Here is a 17,276-nt window from a genome sequence, read left to right as displayed (position 1 = left end):
GAAGAATATGAATACAGTTAAACATCAGTATCTCAAAAATCTACGTGTATATCTCAAATACCATGAAATTTTTCTTTGGGTGTTTTAATCTCAATATCTTAAATTCTAAAAAGTTGGTTGGACAGGCCCTATCTTCATATAGTTTAAGATAACTATGTATGACTAATTTATTTGCCCATCATCTTTTGATAAATTTTGATTTTATGTCATTGACCAAGAATGCCATTGTGTTGATTTTTGTTTTTACTTATTTAAGATCCTTTTTTTCTTTATAATTATTTCATTATATTGTAATATTATCTGTTTTCATTACAGATGTGACTCTTGCTAAGTTTTCTGACGTCTGTAACAATGGAGGTGATTTCGCTGTGACACCTAATGCTGGGAATGACGATGGTAACCACCCAATGTACACCAAGCGAGTGTCGTTTGTGGATGTAGCCTCAGACTACAAGATTAAATACTGGAGATCTAGCATTGGGTAAATACTATATCTTACTTCCCATTGTACATGTAGATTCCAATTTTAGTCCCCAAAATATATTTATTATAATCTTTTTTTTTACCTGTGAATTTGAAATATAATTCTATGTGGGTTTGATATTTTACATTCTGGATAATCAGCACAGAATAGTAGCACAATTTACATGTAAATGGCTTTTTCAAAGCAGAAGCAATGATGAAGTGTACAATAACTTTTTGCCCATAGAAGTTCATATTAAAATGATAACTTTTTAATGATCATGGTTGTAGTAAAATCAACTCTGCCGACTGTGTGGATATGGCTTGTGATGCCAAGGTGAAATCCCTGATGGTGGACGAAGACGGAACATTCCTTGGAACCCCAGGAGCGGTTATCCCACAGTCTGAGTACCAGTGGAATGGAGATCCCAGGATGGGATTAGGAGATTATAGGATTCCCAAGGAGATGCAGACTCGCCTTGATGGCACTAGGATCCCAGTATCAGTGTTAGCTCCAAATAAAGGTAGGTAACGAGAATAACATTCTTTCTTTGTTAAAAGGGATACCATTTTTGAAATATTTATATGTATATAGTTTTGCGGCTCAGGACATGTACAATGGATGTGACCATGCTTCACTGTGGTTTATGAAATCTTATGAATGTTGATTCAATCCACTTAAGAGTACATTTGTTTATTGTTTTGCAGGAATTATCCGTACAAATAATTGTGTGTACCGTGATAAGTGGCAGGCTTACGAGTGTCATGATTATGATTATTTCACACTGACAATAGAAAGTATGGATTCAGACACCGAGACACGTAGACTTTCACCTGTGGCTATTTTGGGAGATGGGTACCTTGACCTAATTAATGGTCCCCAGGATCATGGCTGGTGTAGTGGATATACTTGCAGAAAGAGACTCTCAACCTTCCAAGCTCTTGTTGCATCAGGTGAGTTTAGGAATAAAAATAGCTAAAGAATATATTTGGTTAATTAAGATTTTTTTTCTTTTCAACAAAAATAAACATTATTTTGTTGTTTTATATCAGGGAAGGATTATTTGCTCCATTATACCAGTACTTCCCCACAAAACTCAAGGTTCCACCTTCTGAATGCTAAAGACACAGACTGTATTGTTCTGTCTGTATGGTACTCCCAGCCATGGCGACTAGATGTTTACCACGACGGAACATATGTTAAACCAGAAAATGTACGATTTGTAAATCCTGGAAACCGGTATATTATTGACCCACCACCTGTTGGCCAGCCTGATTTCTTCAAACCAAATGTTACCGGATGTCAGGATCCTCATGGAGCCAGTTATTTTGACCGGGACTCAGGAATCTTAACCATCAACATCAGAGGATCAAAACCATTTGATGTCAAGACAGTAGATGTAATTATTGTTTCATTCCAATTCCCAGCCATGAAGGAGTCAGATTTCTATGGAGAGAATATTGTCATGAACATTGCTGCATTCTGTGATATTGATGCTAGTAGGGTCAGAATTACAAACATTGTGAGGGAGACACAATCCTCAGGTCGTCGTAAGAAGAGGTCCGCTGGAGACATCACTGGATTCTCCGTGGAGATTGGCAACCCACCATCAGCAGGTACCTGTCTGAGTCTCAAACATTATCTGTAATATCTCTTAGTAGATTCCACAAAATTTTAAGACTTTTTATTTACTTTGCTTGCAACATATTGAATTCTAACATTACATATATATACATGTATAATAAAGAAAACAAATTCATTTGAAGTCAGTACTATACAAGTTAAACTGAAATCAAAAAAGAGATATGTGTAATTTTTTTTCCCTACAAATATTAATAAATGTAAGTTTATTGCAGATATAAATGGTACTCTGGGAGCTGGAGATCTCTCTGAAGCAGAGCTTGAGGAAGCTGGATCCAAGATAGTCAACGAAATACAACTAGGAAACTTCAGTCAAATTATAAATGTTAGTCAGGACACCACTTACTCCATCGCTGAAACCCCGCCCACACCTGGCAGCCAGGAGTGGGGAGAAATCAGTACAGATGACGACCCTTACACACCCCTCTTTATTGTGGATGCTATGAAATTCAAGCCAGCATTGGTGCCTCAGCATGAGGGAGTACCATTTGCTACTCAGCCTAAGATACAAATTGTGGATAAAAATGTAAGCATCTTTCGACCTTCACATCTAAAAAAAAGTATTTTAAATTTAAAGATTACTTTTCAGGAAATCTTCAGTTATAATTGTAATTTTGCATTTACACTGTGATTTTTAATGAAATAAGAGTAAATTATTATGGAAATGTGATTTTTTATTTATACAGGGAAATATTATCAAAAAGCTAGGAACTAAGTCTCACCCTTGGTTAGTCACGGCCACCATCAGAAGCGGCACAGGTAATCCTAATGCCGTTCTAGGGGGTAACACTACGGTCAGTGTCGTGGATGGATGGGCCAACTTCACTAACCTGCTGATCACACACTTTGGTCAGGATTACATCCTAGACTTTAATATCTCCTACCCAGATGAGGGAGAGAATGTCAGTCTCTCCAGCGATCCATTCACCATCACTGGACGTCCAATTATAGGCTCACTGGTCAGTAAGTCCTCCACTGTGGTGGAAAAAGCCCTGCTGTCTGTCGTACTGGAGCTGAAAGATGAAGTCACCCTAGAGACAATCTCCAACATTACATGGAGGGTAAAGGAGATAAATCTGTTTCTTCTTTGTTATTTATTCATTTAAGAAATCCTAGTACAAACAATATCACATATTCCACAATCAGAATAATTATGAAGGTCACCTCATTAAATATAACAGGACTGCTTTAAGAAATGTATTTTTTTTATACTCTTGATAAATTATTACTTTAATTTATAAATTTGTTACTGAATTTCCAATAATAGGGTCACACTTGGACAGTGACAGCAGAACTGGGCATGCCTGAACTCTATAATGGGTCTCTGGTTGGCATAACAACCACGACCTTTGACACCAACACAGCCCAGGCCAGTTTCTACTCCCTCAATTTGACCAGTGTTGGGGTGTATGTGGTCAAGTTCCGCATCGTGTCCAATCCAGCAGACTACAACTTTACTTATGAGGAGCTGATCCCGGTGAAGGCTCAGAGTCACATTAACTTGGTGATTGAGGACACGCAGGATGTAGTCGTCAAATTTCATGAGGATTATGACAGCATTGTAGGAACCACTTACAATAAATATTTCTCTGCGATGATGGGCAATGCCTTGGCCACCACCTATCCTGAGATTATCATGAACAGTATTTCAGTAGCTAAAGGCAAGTTAACTCTGTGTTAATTCTGGCATGAATATATAATCTTTTTGAAAATGAAATGACTTTGTGATCACTTTTAATAGAAGCTACAAGGAATAGACATGTTTTAAATTGCTTTCATTATTTCATTTTTGACTGTACATTGCAGGCAGCATCATGGTAAGCTTCCAGATTAGTGGCTCCAACTCCTCAGTAAACAGCACTGTGTATGCAGTTTGTAGCTCAATCCAGAACGGACAGGCTTACTCCTTCAATGGATACTCGCTCTCATTGGCCGGTTACCTGACAGTAGGCGGGACCACGTACTATGGAGTCACTTGTGGAGATGTAAGTCTATTTATTTATTGATCTTGCCAGCTAATTTCATTATAAGACCTGGTATCCATTTTACAAAAGCACTACAACTGACATTAGTTGTAGTAGTTCTGTATGACTATGAGATAATATCAAACAATTATTTGTTCACAGTTATTCAGTAGACAGAGTATCGGGACCATTTTATTCAAATGTATACTAGTATTTTGTTTTTTATCTTAAGTTCTGTTATAAAACATTCCCCAATTCTTTGACAATCCTCCAAAGAAAAGATATGATATAAAAAATGGAGAGAAAAAAAAATTATTTTGACAGAATCAAAATTGTAATAGAGAAGTGCACAAGAGAACAAATAAATTTTTAATGAATTGTTTCATACAGAATAATATTGACTTTGTATTTTATAGATGACTCCTGCACCGTCCAGTGATTCCTCCAACATTGTGCTGATAGTGGCCGTGGTTTTAGTGGTAGTAGCAGTGCTTATTGTAGCAGGCGGGCTCATCCTCTGGAAGTGTAAGGTGATTCCCAAGACAAAGACTCACGACATTTACAGTAACGCCAAGTATCTCGGTAACAATCAGGACATTGACGAGATCTTGTTCAGAGAACAGTCATTTATGAGCATTAGTGCTCCCATGGCAACCAATATCCACTACGATAAAAAGCAACCTCTTTGAGTGGCATAAAGAGGGATATTGATTATTGAGGCCTTACTCATCTGTGATACATAATCTTTTTTTCTTTCTTTTTTTTTTGACATTTATTTTTATGTTTTGTCTATTTGACAATCATTTGTTGTTAAAAGTATACTGTTGGTTACATTTTAAGCTAAAATATATTGACTGTGATAAATTTACATTAAGTTTTCTATTTTAATTTATTATCTTTTTATTATTTAATAATGAACTCTCAGTGACTTTTATTTAGTTTTGAATTTGTATTCCTTTTTTATAATGTCGGTAAAACTCTGACAATATTTTTATTAAAAGCAATCTATGCAATATACAATGTGTTGATTTATTCCATCATATGATGTAAATATTTGTGACAGAAGGACTGTTTAGGAGAAGTCAGCATTCATAGTAAATTCATTTACACTGCAGCATGTAAAATATGCTGCAGGACTGTTATGAAAAGTATGACAAGGCAGCTGAAGACAAATTTACTGTGTTCCTTTTGGCAGACATATGCCCTCTCCCTTATATACCGGTTCACTTGACAGTTCAATAGTGTTTGATTGTCTTACACCAGTCTCCTTTTACAACAAGACTATTATATGGTGAGTTTTATTCTGCATATGTGTAAATATACTCATATAAGCATATCATGCTGTATAAACCCACATGTATATGCAAAAAATACACCTGTAAGCATCCTAGTTTTTACACCTAGTCAGGGGCAGGGGTATTCTGTTTACTCTGATGTAAAAGCAAATATTACGTGTTAAATTGTTCATATAACATGGTGTTTCTTGATGGAGAAAGCTTCCAATAAGCCTTCTACATATGAAAAGTTCAGTCTTTCTTAATTCTAAAATTCTCCAACCATTATTCATTATTTAATTTTATTAGAACATCTGGAATTCAATGTTTGATTGTGATTTTCTTTTAATTTTACGATCAAAGAAGCATCAGTTCCAATTGTTTATGGTCTTTTCTACTGGATTATTTTAATGAATACACTGTGTATTTTTTTCCAAAAATGAATTCTGCATTATTATAATCTTTCATGTAAATCTGTTGTAGGAATGTTAGACGAACATGAGTGTTTATTTGTTAATTTTAATTTATCAAGTGCACCGATGTTCATTACATTAGTATATAGAGGATATTACAATTTCTTTACTTTCCACAAAACTCGTAGCAACGAAGTAACCAGGGAAAAACAACTGTAAACAGATGTCAAGTTATCAAAACTAAATTTATCGCGCAAGCGATAATTGAATTTTTACCACTTTTAGGGTACAGTTTTAATATTTCCGATATAGTTAATTAGCAGTCTTATAGTAGGAAAAAAATAATTTGTTCAAAATCCCGCAGTTACTTTAGATGCAGAAATAGATACAATATATATGTACTGTATGTATATTAATGTTATGTACATGTAAGAATCGGTGTACCTGATTAATTGAAATGGAAATATAGTTTACGGACATTATCCTGTACCTAATGTCATATTAGAGGAGTGAGTGTGAATTCTGGCACAGGCGTTTCGGAGTTTATTTGCAAACTTTATTAATTTATAAGTATAGATAAAACACATCTTCATCTTCAGTAAGTTTAGTTTTGGGCAGGTCAACTGCATTTTGAATGGATTCCTCTTTTGTCTTATCTAGGCGGAAAACGACAGCTCTGGAGGAACACTTCTGTTAAACAGGAAGCAAAACACGGATTCCTCTCTTGTCCAGCTCCTGTGCTAGCAGGTGCCCGAATCCTGTATCACAGCCTGTTACCAAAACACACTTATTCTTTGTGTCTATTAAAATTGTACGCATATACAATTCTACTAATTTTAAAATCAGCAATATCGCAATCAAGCATCCACAAAGTGTTAGTAATTCCATGTTAGAAGCTAACATACTTGAACAAAAAAGCAAATATTTTATCAAGTTCAAGATGTATCATTGAATGTGCTATCTATTACATGTATGTGTTCAGTCTTATTACATTATGTATTAAGACGGGACACATACATGTAATTGACAAAAAAAAGCTACAGTTGGTAGTTATGCAGACTTGTTTTTTTTTTACTTTCATTGGCATATACAAAGTAAACTAATATTAATCATAGAGATGTGTTCATGTTCAATCTTACTTAGATTAGCCCATATACCTCTAACATAATTATGGCGTAGAACACTATCTTTTCACGATAAAAAAATCAGCTGTATTGATAAAGGCCTTAGACTTGCTTGTTGTTTGTAGATTTAAGCATGGAAAGAGTGACTTTGATATTTTACCCATACCTGTGTATTTCCACATGTATTACAGAAATACCTTTCAGGGTTTGCCATTTAAATGTACAGGATCAAAGAAATGTCCTTAGCTTGGAAAGAATGGAATCAGTTTCAATTCCAACCAATGCCGCAAGTTTTTCGAAAAAAAGTTAGACATTTTAGAATATGACACGTAAAAAGATGTAGGCAAGGTTTGGACTTAAAGGGACATAAACAAATTTTTAAAGGATGTAAACATTTTTGTGTCTAAGTCCCTTTAAAGTTTAATATTGATGAACATTGACATTTGGAGATCATGAGAATTTTTAACTATAACCTTCAAGAATGAAAAAAAAAATGAAGTCAAGACCATGACGACTGATGAGAAACTCTAGCTTCTTCTATTTAAGGGTGTACATCGTGTTTTTATTGATGTGAAACACATTGTCCATGGTTCTTTTCTTTGACTGGCATACTGGTATATAGTTGTAGAAAATGGAGTCACAGTTGAGAATCATGAACAATATACTAAGATTTTAAATGTCATCTGAGTTTTATATGTACGGAATATTTTTGCACCATTATATATTTTGAAACCACTATGAAATTAGTTAGAGATGTTATCTCTTACTAAACACATTCTGGTTGGCATTATGTCCGTGCATTTTATTTGAAAAGATGACTTTTTTCATATTTAAGCCTCCCACACATAGTATATTTTGAAATAATTTCATCAATTTTGTTGGGTATATTTGTCCTTTATTACACATGGCCTTGATTTTCGTTCCTGTTTGTGACCCGATTTCTGTATAATTTTAGAAGGTGTACGTACAGAATGAGAGATTTCACGGTCCTATTGTGATGATTTCCCCCTAATATTTCCATTGACGCCCATAAAAACTTACGATTATAACAACTTATTTATTAAGGATATTTCTGTGTAGGTATTATTATTGAAACTAGCATAATCTTGTATGGGATAATCAGTTTGGATCAAAACGTTTTACCAAAGTCATATGATTGAAAATTTTCACATATATACCTGATGCTGTTTTTAATAACCAAGCTATGTACTACAATGAGAAATTTTTGGAGTTTACAGTCCAAATCGTGAAGTACAAATGGGGATGACTGATCAAGTTTAAATGTATTTATAGAACTACACATAGTGTATGTAATTCAAATGACGTGATCTCATCATTTGAACTTGACAATATGTACTCATAAGTATGCCCCTCCCCCCCATTATCATTTATGATTAAGCCGAATATACACCCACCAGACATCGAAATCATGCAGCTTCAAGAGTGTAGCACTTTGTCAATTTAAACGCTTCAACACGCTTCATTATAAAACCAGGGGAAAACACTTTTATCTAGAATTTATATACTGTAAGTCGTTTTAATTCCACTGTGTTAAAATTTCTGAAAAAGTACCAATCGCGATGGTTTTAATTTCATGCTGCAAGAAAATAATTTCAAATTTTGTATAAACATTTAAACGTTTTTAAAAACTAATGGTAGCATTCACTATGGGTTTAATTTCGCGGAAAAATGATGAATCGCGAATTCGAACATAGTGAAATTAAAACCATCGTGATTATTTGCCAATCTACAGTATGTTCAATAGTTTTTTTTCAGCGGACGAATACACCAAGTACATGAATATGATTGTCAGGGTACACTTTTTAGGAAATCGGCTCAATGTGGAACAGTGGTCATTTTTGTCAATTTGCTTTAATCAATACAGAATTATTGCCCATAGTTTCTGAAAGCCTAGTAGACTGAACATAAATTCAACTAACAAAAAAAATCACACATTTTCTAGAACAGTATCCATTTAGTACCTACTCTAACAAAAACAAGATGTGTTTGTGAAACACTGATGCCCCCATATGGCAGCTTATGGCGAAGATTAAAGTTTCTCAAATGGAAGTCAAACTCCAGGTCAAGAAATCAAAAATGTTGGTACCCAAAGAAAGGTCTTGTCTCGAGGAATATACCCGTGAAACACAAAAGCCCTAGTACAAACCGTTGAAAAGTTATGGCGAAGGTTAAAGTTTTTTTTCAAAGTAAGTAAAACGACAAGGTCAAAGTGAAATCGTGCCCAAGGGAAGGTCTTGTCACAAGTGGTACACATGATTGTGAAATGTGAAAGCCCTAGAACCAAACGTTCAAATGTTATGGCCAATGTTCAATTTTTTTAAAAGTAGGTCAAACTCCAAGGTCAAGGTCAATGCCAAAATTGTCGTTATCCAAAAGAAGGTCTTGTCACAAGGAATATACATGTGAAGTATGAAACTCCTAATACCAACTGTTCAAAAGTTATGGCCAAGGTTAAAGTTTTTCAGAAGTAGGTCAAACTTCAAGATCAAGTTCAAAGGGTCAAAGTTGTTGTATCTAAAGAAAGGTATCACACAAGAAATGCATGTGTGAAGTATGAAAGCCCTAACACCAATTGTTCAAAAGTTATGGCCAAGGGTAAAGTTTTTCAAAAGTAGGTCAAACTCCAAGGTCAAAGGATCAAAGTTGTTGGTATCTAAAGAAAGGTCTCACACAAGAAATGCATGTGTGAAGTATGAAAGCCCTAACACCAATTGTTCAAAAGTTATGGCCAAGGGTAAAGTTTTTCAAAAGTAGGTCAAACTCCAAGGTCAAAGGATCAAAGTTGTTGGTATCTAAAGATAGGTCTTCTCATAAAAAATGCATATGTGAAGTACGAAAACCCCAGCACTAACTGTTCAAAAGTTATGGCTAAGGTTAAAATTTCTCAAAATTGAAGTAGGTCAAACTCCAAGGTCGAGGTCAAAAGGGTCAAAGTTGTTGGTTTCCAAAGAAAGGTCTTTTCACAAGGAGTACACATGCAAAGTATGATAGAACTAACACAAACTGTTCAAAAGTTATGGCCAAGGTTAAAGTTTTGTCAACAGTAGGTCAAACTCCAAGGTCAACGTCAAAGGGTCAAAGATGTTGGTATCCAAAGAAAGGTCTTGTCACAAGAAATATACTTGTGAAGTATGAAAGCCCAAGCTTCAACTGTTCAAAAGTTATGGCCAAGGTTAAAGTCTCATAAAATTTTGCAGAAGTGGGTCAAACTCCAAGGTCAAGGTCAAAAGGTCAGATATGATGGAACCCAAAGAAAGGTCTTGTCACAAGAAATAAACATGTGAAATATGAGAGCCATAGCTCCAACCAATCAAAAGTTATGGGAAAGGTTAATGTTTTTGCGGACAAACAGACAGCTAGACAGACAGACGGACGGACAGGGCCAAAACTATATACCCCCGAATCTTCGATTAATACTATAGTTAATTATAGTTTACTATAGTATCAAAGTTTTCACTATAGTGAATCAAAGTTTTTACTATAGTTGATCAATTTTTATATTAAAAGGAAATAATACTCGAAATTTACATATTTATAATTTCAAAAATTTGCATCATTGATATGTATTTTAAGAAATATTAAGGCTCTAAAGTTCTAAAGAAAATCAAGTATCATAGTATTTACTATAGTTAACTATAGTAAATTTTTGTGAGGGTAACTAGGCGAAAAAAAAAAAAACTATTGGCTTTCTACTTCAGCTAATTAATAAAGTCTTTAGACTTGAATGTTGCTTGTAGGTTAAAGCATCGAATGAGGGTGACTTATTGATACTATACGCACGCCTGCTGTATTTATAGGTGTATAATAAGATTAAAAAAAGAAATGTTTGAAGATGGGAATGAATGGAATATTTTCAATTCAAACCAGTGCAGCATGGTTTTACAAAATTAAAAATACTTTAGGATTGCCTCACCTTGAAACACAATATACATAGAAAGCTGTTTTCAAGGTTGGGAATTGATATTGATGTGCACACACATTCGACAACCTTTGAACATGATAACCTTTAAGAATGTAATAAAAATGAAAGCTGAAACCATGACGACTTCTGAAATACACCTGTGAGGATTCCTATGAGAAGTATATGCTATATGCAGAATTATACCTTTAAAAAAGTGTAAATCCTTGTGTCAATAGTACAATTTGTTTACAAAACTTCCCTTTTCACTGTAAAGTTACACTTTCTACGGGGAATGTACATGTATGACTTTTACATTCATCTTTTTCTGTTAACATTTTAATAAGTTTAACTGTTATTATAAACAAGGAGATTGAATTTGAAATGATTCGTAAGAGCACGCCGTTTAGTCTTCCAGTTTACAATGTACATAAAGTGTGCACATATATATATATATATATATATATATATATATATATATATATATATATATATATATATATATATATATATATATATATATATATATCCTTATTTTTCACTTCTTTGTCATAATTTAAATTAAACAACTGTTAAAGTCATTTATATTATTCCAATATCAGAATTATTCAGAAATATTTTTTTTTTTCTATGTGTGGAAAAATGAGTATTGTTTGTTTAATCAATCAAGGTTCACAATTACATAAACACATATACACACTTATGACTAATCAATGAAAACAGAATACAACTTTGTATGGGAAAATGTGTCACTCTGCTGTAGTCATTACTGTTCTGTGTCCATCCAGATTATAAAACAACACAGATATTAAGCTGCCAAATGATGTACAATGATTGTGCTCATGGAGCTGATATCGCGAGGAGTTTGTCCGGAATTATTTCAGGAAAATGAGAAAAAGTCCAGAATATCGAGACAGCTCCTTTTCCAACAGGATATCTGTACCTTGGATAGCGCGCAAACAAGGCGTGTTGTATAACCCTTGTCACTTTGGTTAAGTCGGGATCCAGAGTGACTCGAGCTTTCACGATATCAGTGTGCCCTGTAAAATATTATAATTAAGGCTAAGTCGTTTTACAATCATAATATCACGTGGTGAGAATATTAATATATAATCTTTAAAGTGGCTTTAAAACTCCTTCCCACTTTCCCCAAAAATGACGTAGAATTTTAAAAATGTTAACATATAATTTTCACTTACTGAATATAGTGTCATCATATTTAACTTGTAAAAAAAAAAACAACTTACCTCCCCCTTCCCAAAATGAACAACTAGGCTTTATACGAGCCAGTGAATTAAACACGACATGTAAGAGCTAGTCTGCTAAAACGTACCAGTCATATAAAAATTGAGCATGCCGAAAATAAGATGAGTATTTAATGAGTTTTATGACATTACAATTGAAAGTTAAAATATCATATATATTTATTGATTTCAAATCAAAATCTATTAACTCCCCATATTTATTTTGCTTATGATCAGTATAATTTTTTTCATCATGAACAGCGATAATCAATCACCCATATTAGCGCTTTTCTCTCCGTAGAACTCCTTGACCTCCTGTGGAAGTTCGTCAAACGCTTTACGTAGACGTTCAGTGGCGTCCGCTGGGAAGACGTTTGTTGTAAATCCACTTGGTTGTATGAGATGAGCCGTCACCCCTATATTATACATCTCTCTTCTACAGTTAGATAAATCATACACATATGAATTGTTCGTTAGTTACGCAGAAATACATCTATGATTAGGCATTCAAACGTTACGTTCGACGTTCGTGTTTAGAAGGATATCTTGGTTACCTTAAAGTGTCGGTGTACGATTCTATAGCAGCTTTACTGATGTTGTATGGCGCTAGTTTTGGAATGGCCAACATGGAAGCAATGGAAGACATGTTGACAACCCTCCCCTTAGACTTCCGGAGTAGAGGGAGGAAAGCCCTTGTCATTTCGATGACACCAAAAAGATTGACAGCCAGAGTTTTCTCGTACTGTTCTTTAGTTTGCCATTCTAACGGTGCCGCCAGTAAAATGACACCTGCGTTGTTGACCAAACCCCAGAGCACTGTGAAAAACAGGACAAAGGAACCCTCATATGGGACGTTGTACATTGATAAATTACTATAAAACGGCCACTTAGCTTCTACATGCATTTCCTATCTGTAATGTGGTTCTGGTGATATCTATGTGTGATATCTGATATGATGACCACTTTCGAGAGATTGAAATTTTTTTTTTCTCGAGAAGTCCAGCTGTCGATGGAGTCTAATTTACTCAAACAATTTTGAGGGGGAATGCAGCAATTAAGACACGTGGTAGCAGTTTTTCTCCAATAGACTTTCAAATCTCTTGAACTGCATTTCATATATAGCTCTAGTGTTTGTCAGAAAGTATAATTATTTTATATTTAAAGTCGCAAGTCTCTCCTTTTAAAACTTATGACCTTCTAAGAAACTGTGTATCTATACCTTTCAATGAATACTTACATAGCTTGTATAGCTCAATAATTTGATTTTGTTAAAGAGATATCGGTTTACGAAGATAAGGAATAATTTTTTTTCTAGCTTATAATAACTTTCAACATTATCTGCCATAGAATGTAAATACAGCGACCTTAACCGTAAGGTTTTTAAAAACAATTAAACATATAGGAACCTTGCCTTCAGTAATGGTCTTTTTAATTAGATAAATTACATTCTTAAAGGTTATCATGTTCTACATTCCAGTACTTCTCTGCTTTATGAGTATACTATTCTTAGGGAATCTTTTCTAGGAATAGAACTAAGCCAGAAGGACAACAGCGTCCAAATATTAGAAGTAAAAATTACAAATGTAACAATATTTCATCTAACATTTTGTAATTTCAATTTTAAAAAAAAAATCATATCAAAGAAGTAACCAGAGATTCAAATGTATCAAGTTTTAATATTTCCATAAAACTTATACCTTCATCTCCAGCGAGTTTAGCCTTTACCAGGTAAACTGCATTTTGAATGGATTCTTCTTTTGTGACATCGAGACGGAAAACGACGGCTTTGGAGGAACATTTCTCAAGTAGCCTTTTCTCTCCTTCTTCAGTTAAGCAGGAAGCAAAAACACGGATTCCTCTCTTGTCCAGCTCCTGTGCTAGCAGGTGCCCGAATCCCGTATCACAACCTGTTACCAAAACACACTTATTCTTTGTGTCTAAGAAAATTGTTCGCATATAAAGCTCCACCGACTTTAAGATACACAATATCACAACCAGCCCCCCTAACAGTGTTAGTAAGTCCATGTTAGATGATAACACAAAATCACAGGTAACAAACAAAGTAAAATGATTCAAATTACTTACTACTCTAGATATTTATAAGTAATTGTTTGCATTTTGTAAGTTCAAGGTGCGTGATGAATAATAATGTGTTATGTGATGTAGCTGTCCCTTCGGAATACAGATTCGGATTTTGATCTGATCCTCACCCCTGTGCAAAAATATTTCTGGAACAAAAATATAAAATATATATTTCTACCGTATGCGGATATTTTCTAGGCTTTTACTGGCATACAGAGTTATTAACGACGATTTTGAACTTAACCTTACGAAAGGCTGTGTAATTTCTACTTACCAGTATTTTGAAGAATGGTGTTTTTTAGTACTTCACTCGTAAAGGTATACCAGTCTTGTTTCTATTGCAAAAGGGGATAACGACGACTTACCAACAAGTATGACGGAAAACCGACGCCAGCGTAGAGAAAACGACACTGATACTTCAGCTGTAATATGAACGACATAACTTATTTTAATTTAAAACATGAGTGGTATATATTCCCATTGCAAAATCTTCCCAAGTTTTGTCATTGTTGAGCTTTTAATTACCTGGGAATAAACCCCTTTCAGATTTTTTAACCTGATCCTTATCTCACTTGCAGCATCAGAAGAATAATAAATAATTTTAGATTCTATAGATATGCAAGTGAGGTCAATGTAGGTATTATAACAACTTCAGAAATTAAATGTCCTATTTACTGCTGCATCTGAAGCAAAGTATCAATAATTAGTGATATCATCCAAGATTGGTCATTGTTAGACGTATACTCTCTTTGCAACTATTATGCTCTAACAACTTTAGCTGCGATCTGTAACTCGCTAGTCTAAAAATTGGTATGGACGACCAGAGAGCTTCAGTGCCACTCACTGAAAAAAGCGAATATTTATTGCGCACAAAAAGATATCAACAATCTCGTTTAGAATCAACACTTGGCAAATTCTGTGGTTGATACAATGACCTCACTATAAGCGATTGAGGGGCAAAATGAAAACCAACTATCCTTCTGTGTTCAGTAATTCAGAAGAAAAGATTACACGATCAGTATGTACTGGTCCCTGCTGACAAAGGAGGTAACAACATTGTCTTGGTTGTAAGGCTCATTATTTAAATTGTATTTTAGAACAAGTGGTAATCCAACTTTTAACCATAGCTCCCTTTCTAAGAAAGAAATTCTTCAAAATCATATGTCACTTTTGATTATTTTTGATATTCCCAACAACCAACATGAATTTGAATTACCATATCTATATTGGACTCCGAAACTTCATAAAAATCCTTACAAACAAAGAAACATAGCGGGTTCCAGTAAATGTTCTACCAAGCCTCTTTCTTTACTCCTCACTAAAATATGAACAGTAGTGAAGGAGAAACTTCTGGAGTGCTATGCAACAATATATTCGAGACGTGGATACTTAAAAATTCCAAGGACCTTTTGGAAAATTTGAAATCACAAAATTTTACCCAAGTCAACAACATAAAAACTTACGACTTTTCAACTTTATATACAACCATTCCCAACGATAAATTAAAGTCCAGGCTTTTTGATATCATTGACAGCTGCTTTGTCAATAAAAATGGAACTCGTAAATTTACTTACCTTGTCATTGGTCAATTGCAAAATTATTTTCAAATTGTTAATAAAATATTCTGATTGTACACACATGTACTCTGAAGTTGATATTAAAAAGACGCTTAAGTTTCTGATTGACAATATCTATGTGGTTTTTGGAGACCAGGTCTTCCAACAATCTATTGGAATTCCCATGGGTACCAATTGCGCCCGTTATTAGCAGACCTATTTTTGTTTTCATATGAAGCAGAATTTGTTCAAAATCTCATAGGTGAAAAGAAGAAAACACTTGCTGTGGCCTTCAACTCAACATTTAGATGTATCGACGACGTATTGTCAATTAACAAAGGTATTTCCATTCTTATATCGATACAATATATCCCAGTGAGCTTGAAATAAAAGACACGACAGAGTCTGACAGATCTGCTTCATATTTGGATATTTTACTAGAAAAAGACGTTAATTGTAATCTAACAACTAAGCTTTATGATAAACGTGATGACTTTAACTTTTCAATCGTCAACTTCCCTTACTTATGCAGCAATATACCTTCATCACCAGTATACGGGGTTTGTATCTCTCAGTTGATTCGATACGCAAGAGCATGCTCTACGTATGAACAATTTCTAAAACGAGATAAGTTATTGACAAACAAGTTGATGAATTAAGAATATCACTAGTCTCGTTTAAAGTCGTCATTTCGTAAGTTCTATGGTCAATGCAATGACCTTGTCAGCAAATACAACCTTTCAATAAGTCAAATGCTGACTGACGTTTTTCATAATAATTATTAGGCCATTATTTACACACTGAATTGTCGACGGATTTTTCCGTTATTTCCTGATCATGACAAGGAGCACACGGCGGGTGTCACCGGTCGACAGGGGATGCTCACTTCTCCATGGCACCTCATCCCACCTCTGATGTTTTCGAAGTCCGTGTTTGCTTTGCCCCAAAATTTGTATTGCTTAATGGACTTTTGAGCTTGAATACTGTTCGTTATCTCCATACATTTCATTGCAAATACAATATTTCGTTATGTCAAATGTTGACTGATATCTTGTAACTGAACTGAAACTGAATTCTATAAGGATTGGTTTGGCTGATCGAGAGGGGGTGTTTACTCCTCATGGCACCTAATCCCAACTCTGATTTTCAGGGACCCGTATTTGTTCTGCTCGGAATTTGTACTGTCAAATTGGGCGTTTGAGAATGGTAACTGCTTATTATATTCACATTTCATACAACAGTTAATACAAGTTTTCAATTAAATGTACAGCAGAATTAGCATAAAACATGGACCCTGAAACATTAATAAGAGGAACGAAGCAGGTAATGGATGAGGAGTAAGTTTGGTGCACTTAATACATAAGCGATCGAAAAGCAGTGAACAATTACCGTTAAAAATTAGCAAGAAAAAATTTCGGCGACTTGTTTGGGAAAACAAATGTGCGTTATAGCAGTTTCTCTAAGAATTTATTGACTTATAAGTTATGTAAAATTTAATCACTCAAAGATTGTCCATCATGATGGTGTATAGTGTATATGTATTTTCAAACATACTTAAAATGGGTCAAATATTTCCAAGCAGAACATGAACATCTA

At 34.5% G+C, this 17,276-nt stretch overlaps 1 protein-coding gene and 1 pseudogene across 1 annotated transcript; one reads left to right on the top strand and one right to left on the bottom strand.

Annotated features, from left to right (window-relative positions):
* LOC133201227 (fibrocystin-L-like) overlaps positions 1-4,922 on the top strand; it is a 33,327-nt pseudogene extending 28,405 nt beyond the window's left edge.
* A 6,519-nt stretch (positions 4,923-11,441) lies between these two features.
* Positions 11,442-14,113, bottom strand: LOC133201269 (short-chain dehydrogenase/reductase family 9C member 7-like). Its single transcript, XM_061337065.1, has 4 exons — positions 13,740-14,113; positions 12,597-12,858; positions 12,318-12,478; positions 11,442-11,838 (listed from the first exon to the last, which is right to left on the bottom strand). Exons 1-4 carry the CDS (start codon positions 14,065-14,067, stop codon positions 11,639-11,641), a joined length of 951 nt encoding a protein of 316 aa, XP_061193049.1. The 5' UTR covers positions 14,068-14,113; the 3' UTR covers positions 11,442-11,638.
* Positions 14,114-17,276: the final 3,163 nt, after the last annotated feature.

Source organism: Saccostrea echinata, unplaced genomic scaffold (genome assembly GCF_033153115.1).
Source record: "Saccostrea echinata isolate AGI-Se365-2 ecotype Australia unplaced genomic scaffold, CSIRO_AGI_Sech_v1 ptg000043l, whole genome shotgun sequence".
Classification (NCBI taxonomy): Eukaryota; Metazoa; Mollusca; class Bivalvia; order Ostreida; family Ostreidae; genus Saccostrea; species Saccostrea echinata.
The sequence above is the reverse complement of the archived record's forward strand: the minus strand, read 5'-3'. Positions and strand labels throughout refer to the sequence as shown.

Excerpts from the sequence above, each read along its gene's own strand:
- LOC133201269 (XM_061337065.1), bottom strand. The coding sequence starts at position 14,067 with ATGGACTTACTAACACTGTTAGGGGGGCTGGTTGTGATATTGTGTATC. Across the intron at positions 12,859-13,739 it reads TAAACTCGCTGGAGATGAAG|TGCTCTGGGGTTTGGTCAAC; the intron begins GTATAAGTTTTA and ends TGTTTTTCACAG. Across the intron at positions 11,839-12,317 it reads AGAGAAAAGCGCTAATATGG|GGCACACTGATATCGTGAAA; the intron begins GTGATTGATTAT and ends AATATTTTACAG.